Source organism: Chlorocebus sabaeus, chromosome 10 (assembly GCF_047675955.1).
Source record: "Chlorocebus sabaeus isolate Y175 chromosome 10, mChlSab1.0.hap1, whole genome shotgun sequence".
NCBI classification, from domain to species: Eukaryota; Metazoa; Chordata; class Mammalia; order Primates; family Cercopithecidae; genus Chlorocebus; species Chlorocebus sabaeus.
In genome coordinates, this window is record NC_132913.1 from 88,929,070 (window position 1) to 88,947,527 (window position 18,458).

General features: G+C 36.6%; 1 protein-coding gene across 6 annotated transcripts in view; it reads right to left on the reverse strand.

Moving 5' to 3' along the window:
* The window catches only part of LOC103217647 (C2 calcium dependent domain containing 6), a 73,925-nt gene that overhangs the window by 1,741 nt on the left and 53,726 nt on the right, over positions 1-18,458 (reverse strand). For 5 of the 6 annotated variants that reach the window (XM_038001744.2, XM_038001743.2, XM_038001746.2 and 2 more), the window contains exons 10-11: positions 10,789-10,894; positions 8,826-8,904 (exon numbers count right to left, since the gene is read on the reverse strand). In XM_038001744.2, coding sequence (XP_037857672.1) covers positions 8,826-8,904; positions 10,789-10,894 — 185 coding nt within the window. Of the gene's footprint in view, positions 1-2; positions 5,919-8,825; positions 8,905-10,788; positions 10,895-18,458 lie in introns of those variants that run through there. The other variant, XM_073019932.1, reaches the window with a different exon arrangement.

The window sequence follows — 18,458 nt, forward strand, 5'->3', positions numbered from 1 at the left end:
AAATTAATGGGGGTATTTTATTTTACGTAAAAACAATAAACATATGTATGCACATTGATAAAATACTATTACATTTTTTTCTCACTAAAAACAAAGAGCAACTTAAATCAAAGCAGCTATCCAAACATAAACACTACTTACTATAAACAAGCTGATGAATCTCTGGGAAGATGGGGGAGTGGTAAATGATAACATTTCAGATGCGTAAATACAAGACACAAACACAGGTACATGCTATATTTTTTTAAAGTTGAGAGGAAATAAATTCCAGATGATAAGTGATGGGACCAGGATTGGAAGAAGAGACTAGAATAAGGGTGTATGAAATTAGACAAAATAGGACCATTCAAAGAAGGCTGGTTGAAATACTTGTAAAATTTTCCTAGAAATATAAGGAATACATATTTAGCATGTAAAAAGGGAAAACCTAAAAGGGACAAAAAGAAAATAAATAACTGAGGCAGAATTCTAGCAAAAAAATTTGCTATGGTCACGACTACATGACTTTGTTCAGCTCTTTTTTTTTCTTTTCTTTTAATTGTGGTAAGAACAATTCACATGAGACCTATCCTCTTAACAAATTTTCTAGGTAAAAAGCACAATAATGTTAACTATCAGCACAATGTTGTAAAGCAGATCTCTAGAACTTCATCATCTTGCAAAACTTAAACTTTATATTTGTTGAAAAGCAATTCCCTATTTGCCCCTCCCCCTAGCCTCAGGCAACCAGCATTCTACTCTGACTATTCCGTATACCTCACACACGTGGCATCATGCAATATTTGTCTTTCTGTGACTGGCTTATTTCACTTAGTATAATGTCCTCCAGGTCCATCCACGTTGTCACATATGGCAGGATTTCCTTCTTTTTAAATGCTGAATGATATCCCATTGTATGTTGAACAGGCATATCTCTTTTTATTGCACTTCTCAGATATGGTGTTTTGTACAAATTGAAGGTCTGTGGCAACCTTGCATTGAGCAAGACTATTGGTGCCATGTTTCCAAAAGTATGTGTTCACTTTGTGTCTCTGCATCACATTTTGGTAATCCTCAAAATATTTCAAACTTTTTCATTATTATAATATCTTTTATGGTACTCTATGACCAGTGATCTTTGATGTTACTATTGTAATTGTTGAGGGGCACCACAAACCACACCCATCTAAGATAGCAAACTTTTTTTAAAAAATTCAACTTTTAAATTCAATTGTACATGTGCAGGTTTGTTACATAGGTAAACTTTTGTCATGGGGGTTTGTTGTACAGATTATTTCATCACCAGGTATTAAGCCTAGTATCCATTATTTTTCCTGATCATCTGCCTCCTCCTACCCTCCACTCTCTGATAGGCCCTAGTGTGTGTTGTTCCCCTCCATGTGTCCATGTGCTCTCATCATTTAGCTACCACTTATAAGTGAGACCATGTGGTATTTAGTTTTCTGTTCCTGCATTTGTTTGCTAAGGATAATGGTCTCCAGTTCCATCTATGCTCCTGGAAAGGACATGATCTCATTCTTTTTATGGCTGCATAGTATTCTATGGTGTATATGTACTACATTTTCTTTATCCAGTCTACCATTGACGGGCATTTAGCTTGATTCCATATCTTTGCTATTGTGAATGGTACTGCAATGAACATACCCGGGCATGTGTCCTTATAAAAGAATGATTTAGATTCCTTTGGGTATATACCCAGTAATGAGATTGCTGGGTCAAATGGCATTTCTGTCTTTAGGTCTTTGAGGAATCACCACCCTGTCTTCCACAGTAGTTGAACTAATTTACACTCCCACCAACAGTGTATAAGCATTCCTTTTTCTCTACAACCTTGCTGGCATCTGTTATTTTTTGACTTTTTAATAATAGCTATTCTGACTGGTGTGAGATGGTATCTCATTATGGTTTTGATTAGCATTTCTCTAATGATCAGTGATGTTGAGCATTTTTTCATATACCTGTTGGCCACATGTGTGTCTTCTCTTGAAAAGTGTCTGTTCATGTCCTTTGCCCACTGTTTAACGAGGTTTTTTTTTTTTTTTTTGTAAATTTGTTTAAGTTCCTTATAAATGCTGGATATTAGACTTTTGTAAGATGGCAAACTTAATTTATAAATGTTGTGTGTGTTCTAACTATGCCACTGACTGGCTGTTCCCCCATCTTTCTTCCTATCCTTGGCCTCTCTATTCCCTGAGACACAACAATATTGAAAGTAGGCCATTAATAACCCCAAAATGGATCTGAGTATTCAAGTGAAAGAAGATTTGCACATCCCTCACTTTAAATCAAAAGCTAGAAATGATTAAGCTTACTGAGGAAGGCATGTTGAAAGCTGAGACAGGCCAAAAGCTAGGCCTCTTGCACCAAACAGCCCAGCTGTGAATGCAAAGGAAAAAATTCTTGAAGGAAACTAGAAGTGCTATTCCATACACAAATGATAAGAAAGCAAAACAGCTTATTGCAGATATGGAGAAAATTTTAATGGTCTGGATAGATTAAACCAGCCACAAACAGTCCCTTAAGCCAAAGCCTAATCCAAAGAAAGCCCCTAACTCTCTTCAATCCAATGCAAGCTGAGAGAGGTGAGGTGGCTGCAGAAGAAAACCTTGAAGATAGCAAAGGTTGGTTCATGAGGTTTAAGGAAAGACAGTATCTTTGTAACACAAAAGTGCAAGGTAAAGCAGCCAAGTGCTGATGTAGAAGCTGCAGCAAGTTACCCAGAAGATCTAGCTAAGATAACTGATGAAAGTGGCTACACCCAAATAGGTTTTTATTGTAGATGAAATAGCCTTATACTGGAAGAAGATGTCACCTAGGACTTTCATAGCTAGAGAGGAGAACTCAATGCCTGACTTCAACGCTTCAAAGGATAGGCCAACTCTCTTGTTAGAGGCTAATGCAGCTGCTGACTTTAAATTGAAGCCAATGCTCATTTACCATTCTAAAAATCCTAGGGCCCTTAACATTTATGTCAAGTCTACTCTGCCTGTGCTCTATAAATGGAACAACAAAGCATGGATGACAGCAGATCTGTTTGCAGCATGGTTTACTGAATATTTTAAGCTCGCTGTTGAGACTTACTATTCAGAAAAAAAGATACCTTTCAAAATATTACTGCTCAGTGACAATGCACCTGGTCATCCAAGAGCTCTGATGGAAATGTCTGAGGACATTAATGTTGTTTTCATGCCTGCTAACACAGATCCATTCTGCAGCTCACAGATCAAGGAGTAATTTCAACTTCCAAGTCCTCTTATTTCAGAAATACATTTTATAAGGCTTTAGCTGCCTTACATAATTCCTCTGAGGGATCTTGGCAAAGTAAATCGAAAACCTTCTGCAAAGGATTCACCATTCTAGATGCCATTAAGAGCATTTGTGCTTCAGGAGAGGAGCTCAAAATATCAACAGGAATTTGGAAGAAGTTGATTACGACCCTCATGGACGACTTTAAGATGTTCAGTGAAACTTCAGCAGAGAAAGTAACTGCAGATGTGATGAAAATAGCAAGAGAGCTATAATTAGAAGTGAAGCCTGAAGATGTGAGTAAATTGCTACAATCTCATTATAAAACTTGAATGGATGAGGAATTGCTTCTTATGGATGAGCAAAGAAAGTGGTTTCTTGAGATGGAATCTACTGCCGAAGATGCTGTGAACACTGCTAAAATGACAACAAAGGATTTAGAATTCTATATAAACTTAGTTGACAAAGCAGTAGCAGGGTTTAAGGGGACTGACTCCAATTTTGAACGAAGTTCTACTGTGGGTAAAATGCTATCAAACAGCATCGCATACTACAGAGAAATCCTTCATGAAAGGAAGAGCCAACTGATGCAGCAAAATTCATTGTTGTCTTATTTTTTAAAATTGCCACAGCCACCCCAACCTTCAGCAACTACCACCTTGATCAGTCCCAGCCATTAAGATCAAGGCAAGACCCTCCAGCAGCAAAAATATTGCAACTCACTGAAGGCTCAGATGATCTCATGTATATATATATGTGTGTGTGTGTGTGTGTGTGTATAATTTATAAGAAAACCCAAACAACCTCATATATGTGTATATATATGTGTGTGTATATATATGTGTGTGTGTGTGTGTGTGTGTGTGTGTATATATATATATGAGACGGAGTCTCATCTCACTGTGTTGCCCAGGCTGGATGCAGTGGCATGATCTCAGCTGATTGCAACCTCCACCCCCCGGGTTCAAGAGATTCTCATGTCTCAGCAGCCTCCTAAGTAGCTGGGACAACAGGCGTGAGCCACCACGCCCGGCTAATTTTTGTATTTTTAGTAGAGATAGGGTCTCACTATGTTGGCCAGGCTGGTCTTGAACTCCTGACCTCAGGTGATCTGCCCGCCTCGGTCTCCCAAAGTGCTGGGATTACAAGCTTGAGCCACAGCGCCTGGCCTCTCTCTCTATTTTTTGAGATAGGGTCTTGCTCTGCCACCCAGGCTGAAGTGTAGTGGCATGATCCTACCTGATGCACCCCACCCTTGAAGTCTTGGGTTCAAGCAATCCTCCTGCCTTGGCCTCCCAGAGTGCTGGTATTATATGCATGAGCCACTGTGCCCAGCCAGCAATTAAGCATTTTTAAATTAAGTCATGTACATTGATTTTTTTATATAATGCTATTGCACACTTTATTTAATAGACAATAGTATAGTGTAAATGTAGTGTTTATATGCCCTAGGAAACAAAAAAAAAATCATATGACTTGCTTTATTGTGGTGGTCTAGAACTGAACCTGCAATGTCTCTGAATTATGTGTGTATACCACATTTTCTTTATCCATTCATCTATGACATTTAGGTTGTTTCTACATCTTGACTATAGTAAGTAACATGGCAATAAACATAGGAGTGCAAATACTGCTTTGAGATACTGATTTCAATTCTTTTGGATAGACACCCAGAAGTGAAATGGCAGGATCATATGATTTATCTATTTGTCATTTTTTTGAGTAACCTCCACGCTGTTTTCAAAAGCAGTTGCATCATTTTACATTTCCCCCAACAGTGTACTAGGGTTCGAATTTCTTCACATCCTTGCCAATACTTGTTGACTTCTTGACTTTTCAGTAATAGCCATCCTAACAGGTGTCATATCTCATTATGATTTTGATTTGTATTTCCCTGATGATTAATGATGATGAGCACCTTTTCGTACACCCGTTGGACATTTGTAATGTCTTCTTTGGATAAATATGTATTCAAGTGCTCAGTCCACTTTTTAAAAATTTGTTTGCTATTAAGTTGAAAAAGTTCCTTATATGTTTTGGAATATTAGCCCTTTATGAAATACATGGTTTGCAAATATATTCCCTCATTCTGTAGGTTTCTTCTTCACTCTGTTGTTTCCTTTCCTGTGTAGAAGCTTTTTAATTTGATATAGCCCCACTGTCTGTTTTTGCTTTTGTTGCCTGTGCCTTTGGTGTCTTATCCAACAAATTATTGCCAACACCAGTGTCAATGAGATTTTCCCCTATGTTTTCTTCTAGGAGTTTTACAGTTTCCAGTCTTACATTTAAGTCATTAATCCATTGAGAGCTGATTTTTGTTTATGGTGTTAAGCAAAAGTCTAATTTCAATTCTTTTGCATTTGAATATCCAATTTTCCCAACACCATTTGCTGAAAAGACTATTCTTTCCTTATTGTATATTCTTGGCACACTTCTCAAAGATCAGTTCATCACATTTACATGGGTTTATTTCTAGGCTCCCTCTGCTATTCTGTTGGTCTATATGTCTATCTTTATGCCAGTCCATGCTATTTTAATTACTATATTTTTGTAATATATTTTGAAATCAGAATGTGTGATACCTCCAGCCTTGTTCTTCTTTCTCAAGATTATTTTGACTATCCAGAGTCTTCTGTGGTTCCACATAAATTTTGGGATTGCTTTTTCTACTTCTGTGAAAAACACCATTAGAATTTTGATAGAGATTGCACTGAATCTGTAGACTGCTTTGGGTAGTATGAACATTTTCACAGTATTAAATCTTCAAACTCAAGAAAACAGGATATCTTTCCCTTTATTTTCTTTTTCATTATCAATGTTTTTTAGTTTTCAGTGTGCAAGGTCTTTCACCTCCTTTGAAAAGTTTATTCCTAATTATTTTATTCTTTCTGACGCTATTGTAAACTGGAATTATTTTCTTGATTTCTTTTTTGGGTAATTCATTGTTAGTGTATAGAAACACAACTGATTTTTCTGTGTTGGTTTTATCTCCTGCAACTTTACTGAATTCATTTATTGGTTCTAACAGGTCTTTTTGTATGGAGTCTACAGAATTTTCTGTATGTAAGATCCTGCCATCTGCAAAGATAATTTTACTTCTTCCTTTCTGATTTGGATACTTTCTATTTTTTTTCTTGCCTGATTGCTCTGACTAGGATTTCTAGTACCATGTTTAACAGAAGGGGCAGAATGAACATCCTTGAGCTGTTTCTGATCTTAGAAGAAAAGTGTTCAGTTTTTCACTGTTGAGTATGGTATTTGCTACAGGCTTTTCATTTATAGCCTTTCTTATTAATATATTGAGCTACTTTATTACTATATCTAGTTTTTTGAAGGTGTTTATCCTAAAAGGCTGTTGAAGTTTGTCAAATACTTTTTCACATCTGTTGAAATAATCATGTGGTTTTTAATCCTACATACGGTTGATGTAGTGTATCACATTAATTGATTTCTGTATGATGAAACATCCTTGCATCCTGGAGTTAAATTCCATTTGCTCCTTTTAATATGCTGTTGAATTCAGTCTGTTAGTATTTTGTTGAGTAGTTTTGAATCTATATTTATTGAGAATAAAAGATGACACACGAGAAGCAAAGAGAAAGGAACCAAAGCATATCAATACAAAAACATCAATGAAACACAAGGAAAGATAGCATGACAGAAAAAGATAGGCAAAAGTATTACAAGACAGACAGAAACAATGTAAAAAATGGCAATAGTAAGTCCTTAATAATTCAATAATGCTTTAAATGTAAATGGATTAAACTCCCCAGTTGAAAGACACAGAGTAACAGAATAGATATAAAAACAAGACCCAGTGTATTTTATATAGAGGAGACTAACTTTGGGTTTAAGGACACACATAGGCTGAAAGTGAAGGAATGGAAAAAGATATTCCACGAAAATGGAAACCAAAAAAGAGCAGGAGTGGCCATATTCACATAAAAAATAGACTTCAAGTCAAAAACTGTAAAAAGATGCAAAAATGGCATTGTATGATGATAAAGGATCAATACATCAAAAGGATATAACCATTGTAAATATATACGCAACCAATCTTTGAGTAAGTGGGAAAAAAAGTAAAAGAAAAAAAGATAGCTACTACCAGTGATTGAAAAAGTTACCCTCCATTCTTCCAGTGATATTAAAGAGAGGAACTATGATTATTCTATATCTAAAACTTGAATGTTTCAGGTAAAGAGTTAGCTAAAGAGGTAGTATCTCTGCTAGGCTGGTAGATTCCTAGAAGTTAGGAAATGAATCTTTCAAAAGCCTGATACAGCCAGAGAATTAGAAGTGGAGAGGAAAGAGACGATTAATGTGTGACAAAAGTCTTAAAACAGTAAGTCATTATTCCATTCCATGCCTGCAGAATCCAAGACTTTACATTATATTATTATGTATTTTAAAGTGTAGTACTATACTTTAACTTGCTTTCTTAGTGAATTTAAGAGATTTTTAAAAGACTGCATCAACAGTCCATTTATTAAATCTCTTACTGATACTTTACGATAAATTCTCAAATGTAACGCTAATCTAATTTCCTCTCCTTCTTCCTCTGCCACACTTTTTCACACACACACACACACACTCCTCTGCATAAACACACTCCTCTACATAAAAGAGACCAATAGCTCTATTGTTCACAATGTCTAATAAAAATGCCTTTTCACAGGTCATAGTTAATATTTTAACTTTTTTCTCATTCTTAAAAAAGTAAAAGAGCATTGGCCAAGCGTGGTGGCTTACGCATGTAATCCCAGCACTTTGGGAATTCAAGGCAGGAAGATTGCTTGAGCTCAGGAGTTTGAGACCAGTCTGGGCAATATGGCAAAATCCTGTCTCTACAAAAAAAATACAAAAATTAGCTAGGCATAGTGGCATGTGCCTGTAGTGTCAGCTACTTGGGAGGCTAAGGTGGAAAGACTGGGTTGAACCCGGGAGATTAAGGCTACAGTGAGCTGTGGTTGTGCGACTGTACTCCAGGCTGAGTGGTAGAACTAGACCCCGTCTCAGATGATAATAACAATAATAATAATAATAATATTTAAAAATAAAGCAGCATTTAAACTTTTTTTTTTTTTTTTTTTTTGAGATGGACTCTCACTCTGTTGCCCAGGCTGGAGTGCCATGATGAGATCTCGGCTTACTGCAACCTCCGCCCTCCGAGTTCAAGTGATTCTCCTGCCTCAGCCTCCCAAGCAGCTGGGATCACAGGCACCTGCCACTACGCCTGGCTAATTTTTTGTATTTTCAGTAGAGACAGGGTTTCACCATCTTGGCCAGGCTGGTCTTGAACTCCTGACCTCATGATCCACCCACCTCAGCCTCCCAAAGTGCTGGGATTACAGGTGTGAGCCACTGTGCTGGGCCTTAAAACTTTTTAATATTCTTAATAGGGTCTAACACTTTTCTTTAAAATTATCACACCTACCATATGCCGAAACTACAGTGAAATGCATATTTATTTCCTAACAAAAAAGAAATCTACTTAAAGCAAATTACTAATTGTCTTTTTGTGATATAATCACTTTGATTTCAATTATCTTAATAATAAAAAAATCAAATTAGTTTCTTACCTACTCCTGCAACATTTTCAAGCTTCTCTTCAGATTGATTACTTTTCGGGTTTTCAGATGCCTCATCCACATTAGTTTCCTAGAAGCAAAAAAAAAGAAAAGAAAAGAAAAGAAAAAAGAAAATATATTGGGGAAAATATTTGAAGAACTAAAACATTTTCCTCTGCCTTCATAACCACTTTTAATACAATACACCTTCCTCCACACCCAAATTTACAGAAGACAAGAAGGAGATGGGTTTGTGAGAAAAGCAATTCAAACAGCAGTATTTTAAGGAGCCGCATACTCTGACTAGGAGTTGATGTTCCAAAGAAAGGGTATCCAAGAATGGATGGAGTATTTGAATGATGGATGTAGGAGATAAATACTACAAGATAAATTACATAATATTGTAACTTCAGGGGGTATGAGAAGATACCCCTAGGAAATAGATTACTTTTTTTATTAGAATATATTTTGGCCTATAACTTAAAAGTGATGTGTCTCTTTACAAAATTCCAAGGAGAATTATAAGGTAAAGTGATCAGTGGGCACTTAAAAAATACTGATCTTTTAATAAGAACCCTAAGCTCTTAGTCCCTTTAATAAAAAGTCCTCCAAAGTGTCTCCAAAATATGAATAGTGTATTGGTAAATACTAATCAGTTTATCCAACAGCAGCACAACTCTGCCCATTTATCACAGAGGCATTAAAAACCATGAAAATATCAATATGTTGTAACTACCATTTTAGACTGTGATCATAGTCAATGTTTTATCCATCCATTGAGAGAGCCATGAATCCTTTATTTCCAAGTCAACAAGTATAGGTGAGAGTGTATTTCTAAATATTAAACCTTACTCACATTTCTGATAAGGGTTTAATGTCCAGAAAATACAAAGAACTCTTACAACTTAACAATAAAAAGAAAAATAACTCAATTTTAAAACTGGCAAAGGATTTGAATAAATTTTATTCGAGGAAGATATACAAATGTCCAGTAAACACATGAAAAGATGTTCACATCATTAGTCATTAGAGAAATGCAAATCAAACCCACAATGAGATACCACTGCAAACCCACTAGGATGGATATAATAATAATTTTTTAAAGTTAAAAAGGGTAGATGAAGATTTTGATCCTTCATACATTGCTGGTTGGAATGTGCGATGATGCAGCTGCAGTGGAAAACAGTTTGGAAGCTCCTCATAAATCTAAACAGGGCAGTATTACACAATCCAGCTTCCACTCCTTTATATATACCCAAGAGAATTGAAAACATTTGTTCACACATAAACTTGCACATAAATGTTCATAGCAGCATTATTCATAATAGCTTTTAAATAGAAACAACCTAAATGCCCATCAGCTGATGAATGCATAAACAAAATGTGGTATATCCAAATAATGGAATGTTATCTGGAGAGAGAAAAAAGTGAAGTACTGGTACATGCTACAACAGAGGTGAAACTTAAAAATATGGCAGGCAAAAGAGGCAAATCACAAAGGACAACATATCGTATGATTCCATTTATATGAAATGTCTAGAATAGGCTAAAGCTATAGAGTTAGAAAGTTGACTAATTGCTGCCTAGGGCTAGTGGAGGGGGTGGAAAAATTGGGAGGTATTGGCTAAAGGGTATGGGGTTGCTTTTGTAGGTGATAAAAATGTTCTAAAATTCACTGTGGTGATGGATACACAACTCAGTGAATATACTAAAGGTCACTGAGTTCTATAAATGGGTCATTTGTATGGTATATGAATTATATCCTTATAAATTATCAATAACTATTAAACCTTACAAATTATCAATAAATATTCATTGAATGGCACATTATCAAAACAGGTAAGTACCTGAACCATGAAAAGTATTTTATTATATCAAAGACAAAAAAATTGATCATCACTTTTAATTATCATAATCCCATTCTTAATAAAAAGTATTAAAAGCTACATATAGGAGAATGTATTATGTCAATTACCTTAGAATCCTTATGTTCCAATTTTGGCATTAGAATACTTTCTAAATAGTTAGCTTTGTCTATCCATGTATTCAGATTTCTATATTCTTTTTTCATCTTTTCCAGCCTAAAGAAATCAGTTATGAATGAAAAAAGCAAGTGACAGAAGAATATATATGGTATGATTCACAGAAGAATACATGCAATGTGATCCATTTATAAAATGTTCTAAAAGAGACAAACCAACAATATATTGTCTAGGGATACAGTCAAAGGAAAGGGAATGATTACAACAAAAATCAAGGTACTAGTTACCTGGGGACAGTTAAGGAGAGGGATGTAATCTCAGAAGGGTACACAAAACATATTTCTGATATTACTCGTGGTGTATTTATTAACCTGAATTATAAATATGTACACAATGGGCTTATTATCATTATTTAGGCTATATATATATACATGTTATAGAAATTATTCAATATATATTAGTCTTAGTATTTAAACCACAAGTCTTAGTCAGTTTGAGCTGCTATAACAGAATACAACAGACTGAGTGACTTAAACAATAGACTTTTTAAAAACATACTTTAAGTTCTAGGGTACTTGTGCACAATGTGCAGGTTTGATACATAGGTATACATGTGTGACGTTGGTTTGCTGCACCCATCAAGCCATCATTGACATTAGGTATTTCTCCTAATGCTATCCCTCCCCCAAATAATAGACATTTATTTCTCACAGTTCTAGAGGTCAGGAAGTCCAAGATCAAGGTGCTGGCAGATCCAGCGTCTGGTGAGAGTAGTCTTCCTTGTTTGCAGATGGCCTTCTTATATCCTCACATGGTGGAAAGAGATGGATCTTGTGTCTCTTTCTCTTTTTATAAGGGCATTAATCTCACCATTATAACAGTCCTACCCTCATGACCTAATCTAACCCTAATTATCTTCCAAAGGCAATGCCTCCAAATAACATCACACTGGGGATTAGGATTTTAACATATGAATTTGAGGGGACACACATTCAGTCCATAACACTATATATATTATATATATATAATTATTCAATACATATACAATATCTTCCACAATAAAGCAGGTGAAAAAAAGGATGTATCTTCTAATCCAAGAAACTTCAAAAAGCTTGAATAACTTAAAAGATATAATTAACAAGGATTAAATGGAAGACAGAGAATGTTTCCCAATTCATTTCATGAGGACATAACGGCCTTGACAATAAAACCTGACAAAGACATTATGAAAAAGAAAAATTACAGTCTAATCTCATTCATGAATATAGATGTGAACATTATAAATAAAATATAGTTTTAGTGCAAAAATCTGGTAGTGTGCAGAGACAATTTGAGAATAGCAGTTGAAACTGGGAGGGTTTTTCTCATTTCGGGATTCATGGTAAGATCTAAAGGGCCTGGAGCAGCCTAACCACTATGAACGCTCAAAACTGACCAGCCAAGTATCTCTTCCGGAACAGGACCCCAGGAAATCTTAAAAAGCATTCCATTATACTACACACACACACACACACACACACACACACACACACACACACCCCAAATGAAAACATCAGAGGTGTGAATCTGTGAAGCTAGAAGAGTTTTCCAAGCCAATTCTCCTGCAAAAAATTCAGACAAATTAATTTCACATAAAATAGACCAACACACTTTAACAAAGATTAAAACCTGCAATGGATTGCAGCCTATCAAATGTTTAAATCTATGAGTTCAAAATAAACTTTAAATATTTTTTTCAGAAACTAAAGTGTAAGACCTTACACTTCTGGTTCACTATAGGTCACTGCCCTACTGTATATACAACATGAAACACCATTTCATCAATAGGCTCATTTATTTAATTAGTAACAGTAATATTAATAATTTTCATAATCTGAGAAGGCTTCACTTCAAAATGGGAAGTCTCAGTAGTGGAACTTTCATCTAAAAATCTCGAATGATTTCATGGCCACCCATAACCATATTATACAATCAAAAAGCCCACGTACATAGAAGCTAAAAATAAGAAGGCAAGGAGTCAAACCCCCTATAACTAGTTTCAGGCTAGCCTCATAACCATTATGACTTTTTCAACAAGCAAGATACTAGTAAAAATGTTACATAACTTTGTCAAAGTTAATGTACAAGTTAAAATTCTTTATATCTTTGTGGTATACCTATTCCAGTCAGGCTTTCAAGATGCAGCATCATCTATTATAGAAGAACTACACTTACACAATCACACTGTAATAACCATTTTCTTAATTAGCTCTTTAGTCCTTTATGTTATTTCGCTAATACTAACAACTAAAATAACCCACACAAAATAGATGCTTAAGAAGTAGAAACAGTATTAATTATCTTACTCACTATTATTTTAATCCTAATTACTTTACTGTCTTTATGAATCCTATACATGATAGGTAAAATGAGTATCTCTTCTCTAACTTGAAAAACCATAGACTACCAATGATATTTAGGTATAAATATACAGACTACAAAGACCTGAAGTTTGATTCTTATATAATCCCTACAACAGACCTTAAACTAGGAGATCTATGACCACTAGAAGTTGATAATTCGAGTAGCCCTACTTATGGACATATCAATTTTCATATTCATCTCATTCAAAGAGGTATTACATCCATAAGCTGTTCCATCATTAGGCCTAAAAACAGATTAAATTCCAGGGCCAGAGAAACCATCCTGCAGGCTGTCCCTGACAGGCATATCCCCAGGCTGGGCAAGCAGCCCAGAGCCCATGTTCAGGACCTGAGAAACAGCTCCTCAAGCTACCTCCAGTGGCCATGTCCCTGAGCAGCTTTGCACCTGAATCCCAGACCTGTGAAACGGCCCTGTGGGCAGCCCCCAGCAAAAACATCACCAGGCCAGCAAAGCAGCTGTGCACCTACATCTCAGGCCCAAGAAATATCCCTACAGGCTGCCTCTAGCAGACAGGATTCCAGGCCAGCTGAAGAGCTGTGTGCCCACATCTGAGGCCTAAGAAACAGCCCCACAAGTTGCTCTGGGCAGGAATATTCCCAGGCCAGACAAGCCACTGCATGCCACCCATTTAAGAAACAGCCCAGTGAGACCATCCCTGACAAAGTCACACTACCATCTCTATAGACTCTCTCAGCCTAGGCTACTGAGAAACTTGCAAATACCACTACTATAGATAATAGCTGAAAAACTATATGAAGACTAAACTACTGGATCCACCTAGAACTGGGCCAATGTGCCCCATCAATCTGATATCCCAAGATGTCATACAATATTCATACAAATATTTCCCTGGGAAATCTACTACATACGATTGAAAGAGGTGACTTTTCCATCAGATACACGGAAATCAATGTAGGGACACACGAATTAGGAAAAAGCAAGGAAACATCACCTTCAATAAAAACAATAATTCTCCACTAACAGACCCCGATCATAAGGAAATAAATGAAATGTCAGAAAAAAATTCAAAATAATGATCTTAAGGAAACTCAGATATAAGAGAATACAGATAGACGATTAAATCAGGGAAACAATTCATGATTTAAATGAGAATTTCAACAAATATATAGATATAAAAAGAACCAAATGGATATCTTAGAGCTGAAGAATTCGATGACTGAAATAAAATGTAAAATTGTGGACCATGTACAGTGGCTCACACCTGTAATCCCAGCACTTCGGGAGGCCAAAGTGAGTAGATCACTTGAGATCAGGAGTTCAAGACCACGGTGGCCAATAAGGTGAAACCCTGTCTCTACTAAAAATACAAAAATTAGGCTTGGTGGCTCACGTCTGTAATTCCAGCTACTCGGAGGCTGAGGCATGAGAACTGCTTGAACCCAGGAGGTGGAGATTGTAGTGAGCCGAGATAGTGCCACTACACTTGAGTCTGGGCAACAGAGCAAGAAAAAGAAAAGGAAAAAAATAATGAAATGTACAATTGAGACCAGACCACAGAGAAGAAATAATTTCTGAACTTAAAGGCAGGTCTATTGAAATAATACAGGCAGATGAAAAAGAATAGAGTGAAGAAAGGCTACAGGACTTACAGGACACGGTTAAAGAAACAAATTATCACATTATGGGAGTTCCAGAAGAGAAGCTCCCATAATCACAAGAAACTGAATTCTTCAAACAATCTGAACAAACTTGGAAGAGAACCCCTCTAAATAAGAATGCACTGGCCAACACCTGTATTTCAGCCTTGTGAAATATCTCTCTCCTTTTTTTTTTTTTTGAGATGGAGTCTTGCTCTGTCACCCAGGCTGGAGTGCAGTGACGTGATCTCAGCTCACTGCAACATCTGCCTTCCAGGTTCCAATCATTCTCCTGCCTCAGGCTCCTGAGTAGCTGGGATTACAAGTGCCCACCACCACGCCTGGCTAATTTTTGAATTTTTAGTAGAGACAGGTTTTCACCATGTTGGCTAGGTTGGTCTCAAACACCTGACCTCATGATCGGCCTGCCTTGGCCTCCCAAAGTGCTGGAATTAGAGGCATGACACACCACGCCCGGCCAGCCTCGTGAATTCAGTTACACTCTGCCCAGACTTCTGACTTACTGTGAGAAAATAAATAGATACTGTTTTAAACAACTAAGTTTGTGACAATTCGTTATGCAGCAATAAAAAGAGACTACACCTAATGATCATTAGTAAACAAATGAAAATTGCAGTATATTCACCAAATGGAATGCCATGAAACAGCATAGATGAGTCTTAGAAACATAGCAGTGGGTGATGTAAGCAAAATCAAATAATGTATTATTTAAGCATCCTACATATAAGATTTTTTTAAAAAATTAATTTTCAAAAGGCAAAAAATAAAAACTCATTGAAGTAGTTAACTTCTGGGAAATAGGCAGGAGGATGAAATAGGAGAGAAGCCCATAAGTAGATACAAATTATCCATAATGTTTTAGATTTTAGGTTAGGTTGAGTACTGGTTGGTATCATTATATTATTTTATACATAATTTACATTAGCATTATGGATTATTATTTTGGATCAAATATTATATTTAAAAGATAATATAGGCTGGGCACGGTGACTCACGCCTGTAATCCCAGCACTTTGGGAGGTCAAGGCGGGTGGATCATTTGAGGTCAGAAGTTCGAGACCAGCCTGACCAACATGATGAAACCCCATCTCTACTAAAAGTACAAAAAAATTAGCCGGGCTTGGTGGCACACACCTGTAGTCCCAGCTACTCAGGAAGCTGAGGCAGGAGAATTTCTTGAACTCAGGAGGCAAAGGTTGCAGTGAGCCAAGATCACGCCACTGCACTCCAGCCTGGGTGACAGAGTGAGACTCCATCTCAAAAAAAAAAAAAAAAAAAAAAAGAAAGAAAGAAAGAAAAGGAAAATAATAGAAAACACCTACATTGGCTTCCTATTTTTCTTAGAATAAAATTCAAATTATGGTCTCTAAGGCTCTGAATAATCTGGTCTCCACCTATCTTGTCTTAAGCCGCTTTCCTCCTTGCTTTTTGCTTCATTTCAATGGCTGCCATCTTTTTCTAGGCATAATCTCTTCTTATCTTAGAGCTTTCATACATATTCATACAGTAATTCTCTACCCCTGGATCTTTGGTATGCTGACTCCTTTCCTTTAATGTTACCTCAAATATCTTCTCTAATTTTTTTTTTTTTTTTTTTTTTTTTTTTTGAGATGGAGTCTCACACTGTCTCCCAGGTTGGAATACAGTGGCATGATTTCTGCTCACTGAAACCTCTGCCTCCTGGGTTCAAGTGATTCTCCTCCCTCAGCCTTCTGAGTAGCTGGGACTACAGGTGTGCGCCACCACGCCCGGCTAATTTTTTATATTTTTAGTAGAGATGGGGTTTCACCATGTTAGCTAGGAAGGTCTCGATCTCCTGACCTTGTGATCCATCCGTCTTGACCTCCCAAAGTACTGGGATTACAGGCGTGAGCCACCGCGCCCAACCCCGTCTCTAACAATTCTTATAAAAATCAGTCACCTCCTTTATTTTCTACCATCTTTTTGATACCTTCGTAGTTTATTTCTTAATTTATAATTTATTTGTTTTGCTTTGTTATGTCTGTACTCATTATACTCTAAGTTCTTTCAGAAAAGATACTATGATCTTTAAAGTGATTACTGTGATTCTGAACTAGTTTATTTCAGACCAATCATCTCACCACACAACTATAAATTCTGGACAAAACATTGTCTAAATTGTGTTGGAAAGAATCACTGAGTTATAAAGACAGCAAGGATTTGCATACCAAAGATTCCAGACAGAAAGGAAGTCCAGAGACATGGAGCCCATCATTTGGTGCCATTTTTCCTTCAAGGCATTTATGCCTTGAAATGGCCAAGAAGTTAAAAAGCTGAGAAGAGCTTTGAGGCAGAGACATAAGGATGTCAGAACAAAAACCAGAGTCCAGGGCTTGTTGGGATGAGAAGTCCTGGTAAACACCCAGTTGGGACCCCAAAAGGCTTTAAGATAATGACTGTCTCTTTAAATGTTATGACCTAGTTGCCTCATGTGCCTCACACTAGTCCCAGTCCTGACACTAGGAGTAAGAATAAACCACAAAGAGACTAACCCCCTTCACAGGAACTAAAGCCCAGCTTCAAATCATTTCAATTTCAGTCTTCCTTGAATTAAAGTGATCTGGGATTGTTAGTGCTCCTAGCCCAGCCAGTTGCCAGATACAAATGTATACCTTCTCTGTAGGAATATGTAATTAAAATTAAGATCCTCAAAACAGTTCTATAAATTTTCAAATACAATGTCTGGCACTCAATCAAAACAACTAGGCATGTGAGAATATAAGAACTGAGTGAAAACTAAGAGAAAAACCCAGTAATTTAAATACACTCCCAGAAGATCCAGATAATGAAATGGTCAGATTCAGATTTTAAAATAGCAATGATTGCTATAAACTGAAAGTGTACATACCCCAAAATTCGTATGTTGAAATCCTAATCCCTTATGTGATACTAATTGGAGGTAGGGCCTTTGGGAGGTAATTGGGTCATGAGGGTAGAGCCCTCATGAATGGGATTTGTATTCTTACGGTGAGAGACAAGAGAGAGATGATCTCCCTCCACAGTGTGAGGATATGGTAAACAGAAGGCCATTTGCAAACCAACAAGAGGGCCCTCAGCAGGGATCAAATCAGCTGGCACCTTGATCTTGGACGTCCCAGCCTCCAGAACTGAAATAAATAAAAGTCTGTTGTTTAAATTATTCAATCTATGGTATTTGTTATAGCAGCCTGAGCTGACCAAGACAATAATAAATACATTCAAAGAATTAAAAGACAAGGCTGTGGATTTTGGCAGATAAATAGAAACTATAAAAATGAAGGGAAATTCCATAGTTGAGAAATAAAATAACTGAAATTAAGAATTCAATTGATTTAATGGCAGAAGAGAAACAAGAAAGAGCTTGTGAACTAGAATATAAGTCAGAAGAAAATACCTAGACTGAAGCATAGCAAAGAAAAGGACAAGAAATACAGGAAAAAAAAAAAAAAAAAGGCACAAGACTTCCGAAATACATTGGTAAATGAGGAGACAGCAAGAATTATGCTTTATCCCTCATAAATGAGTTTTCACCTCAGCTAGGCACAATGTAATCCCAGCACTTTGGGAGGCTGAGACTGGAGGATCACTTGAGGCCAGGGGTTCCAGACCAGACTGGTCAA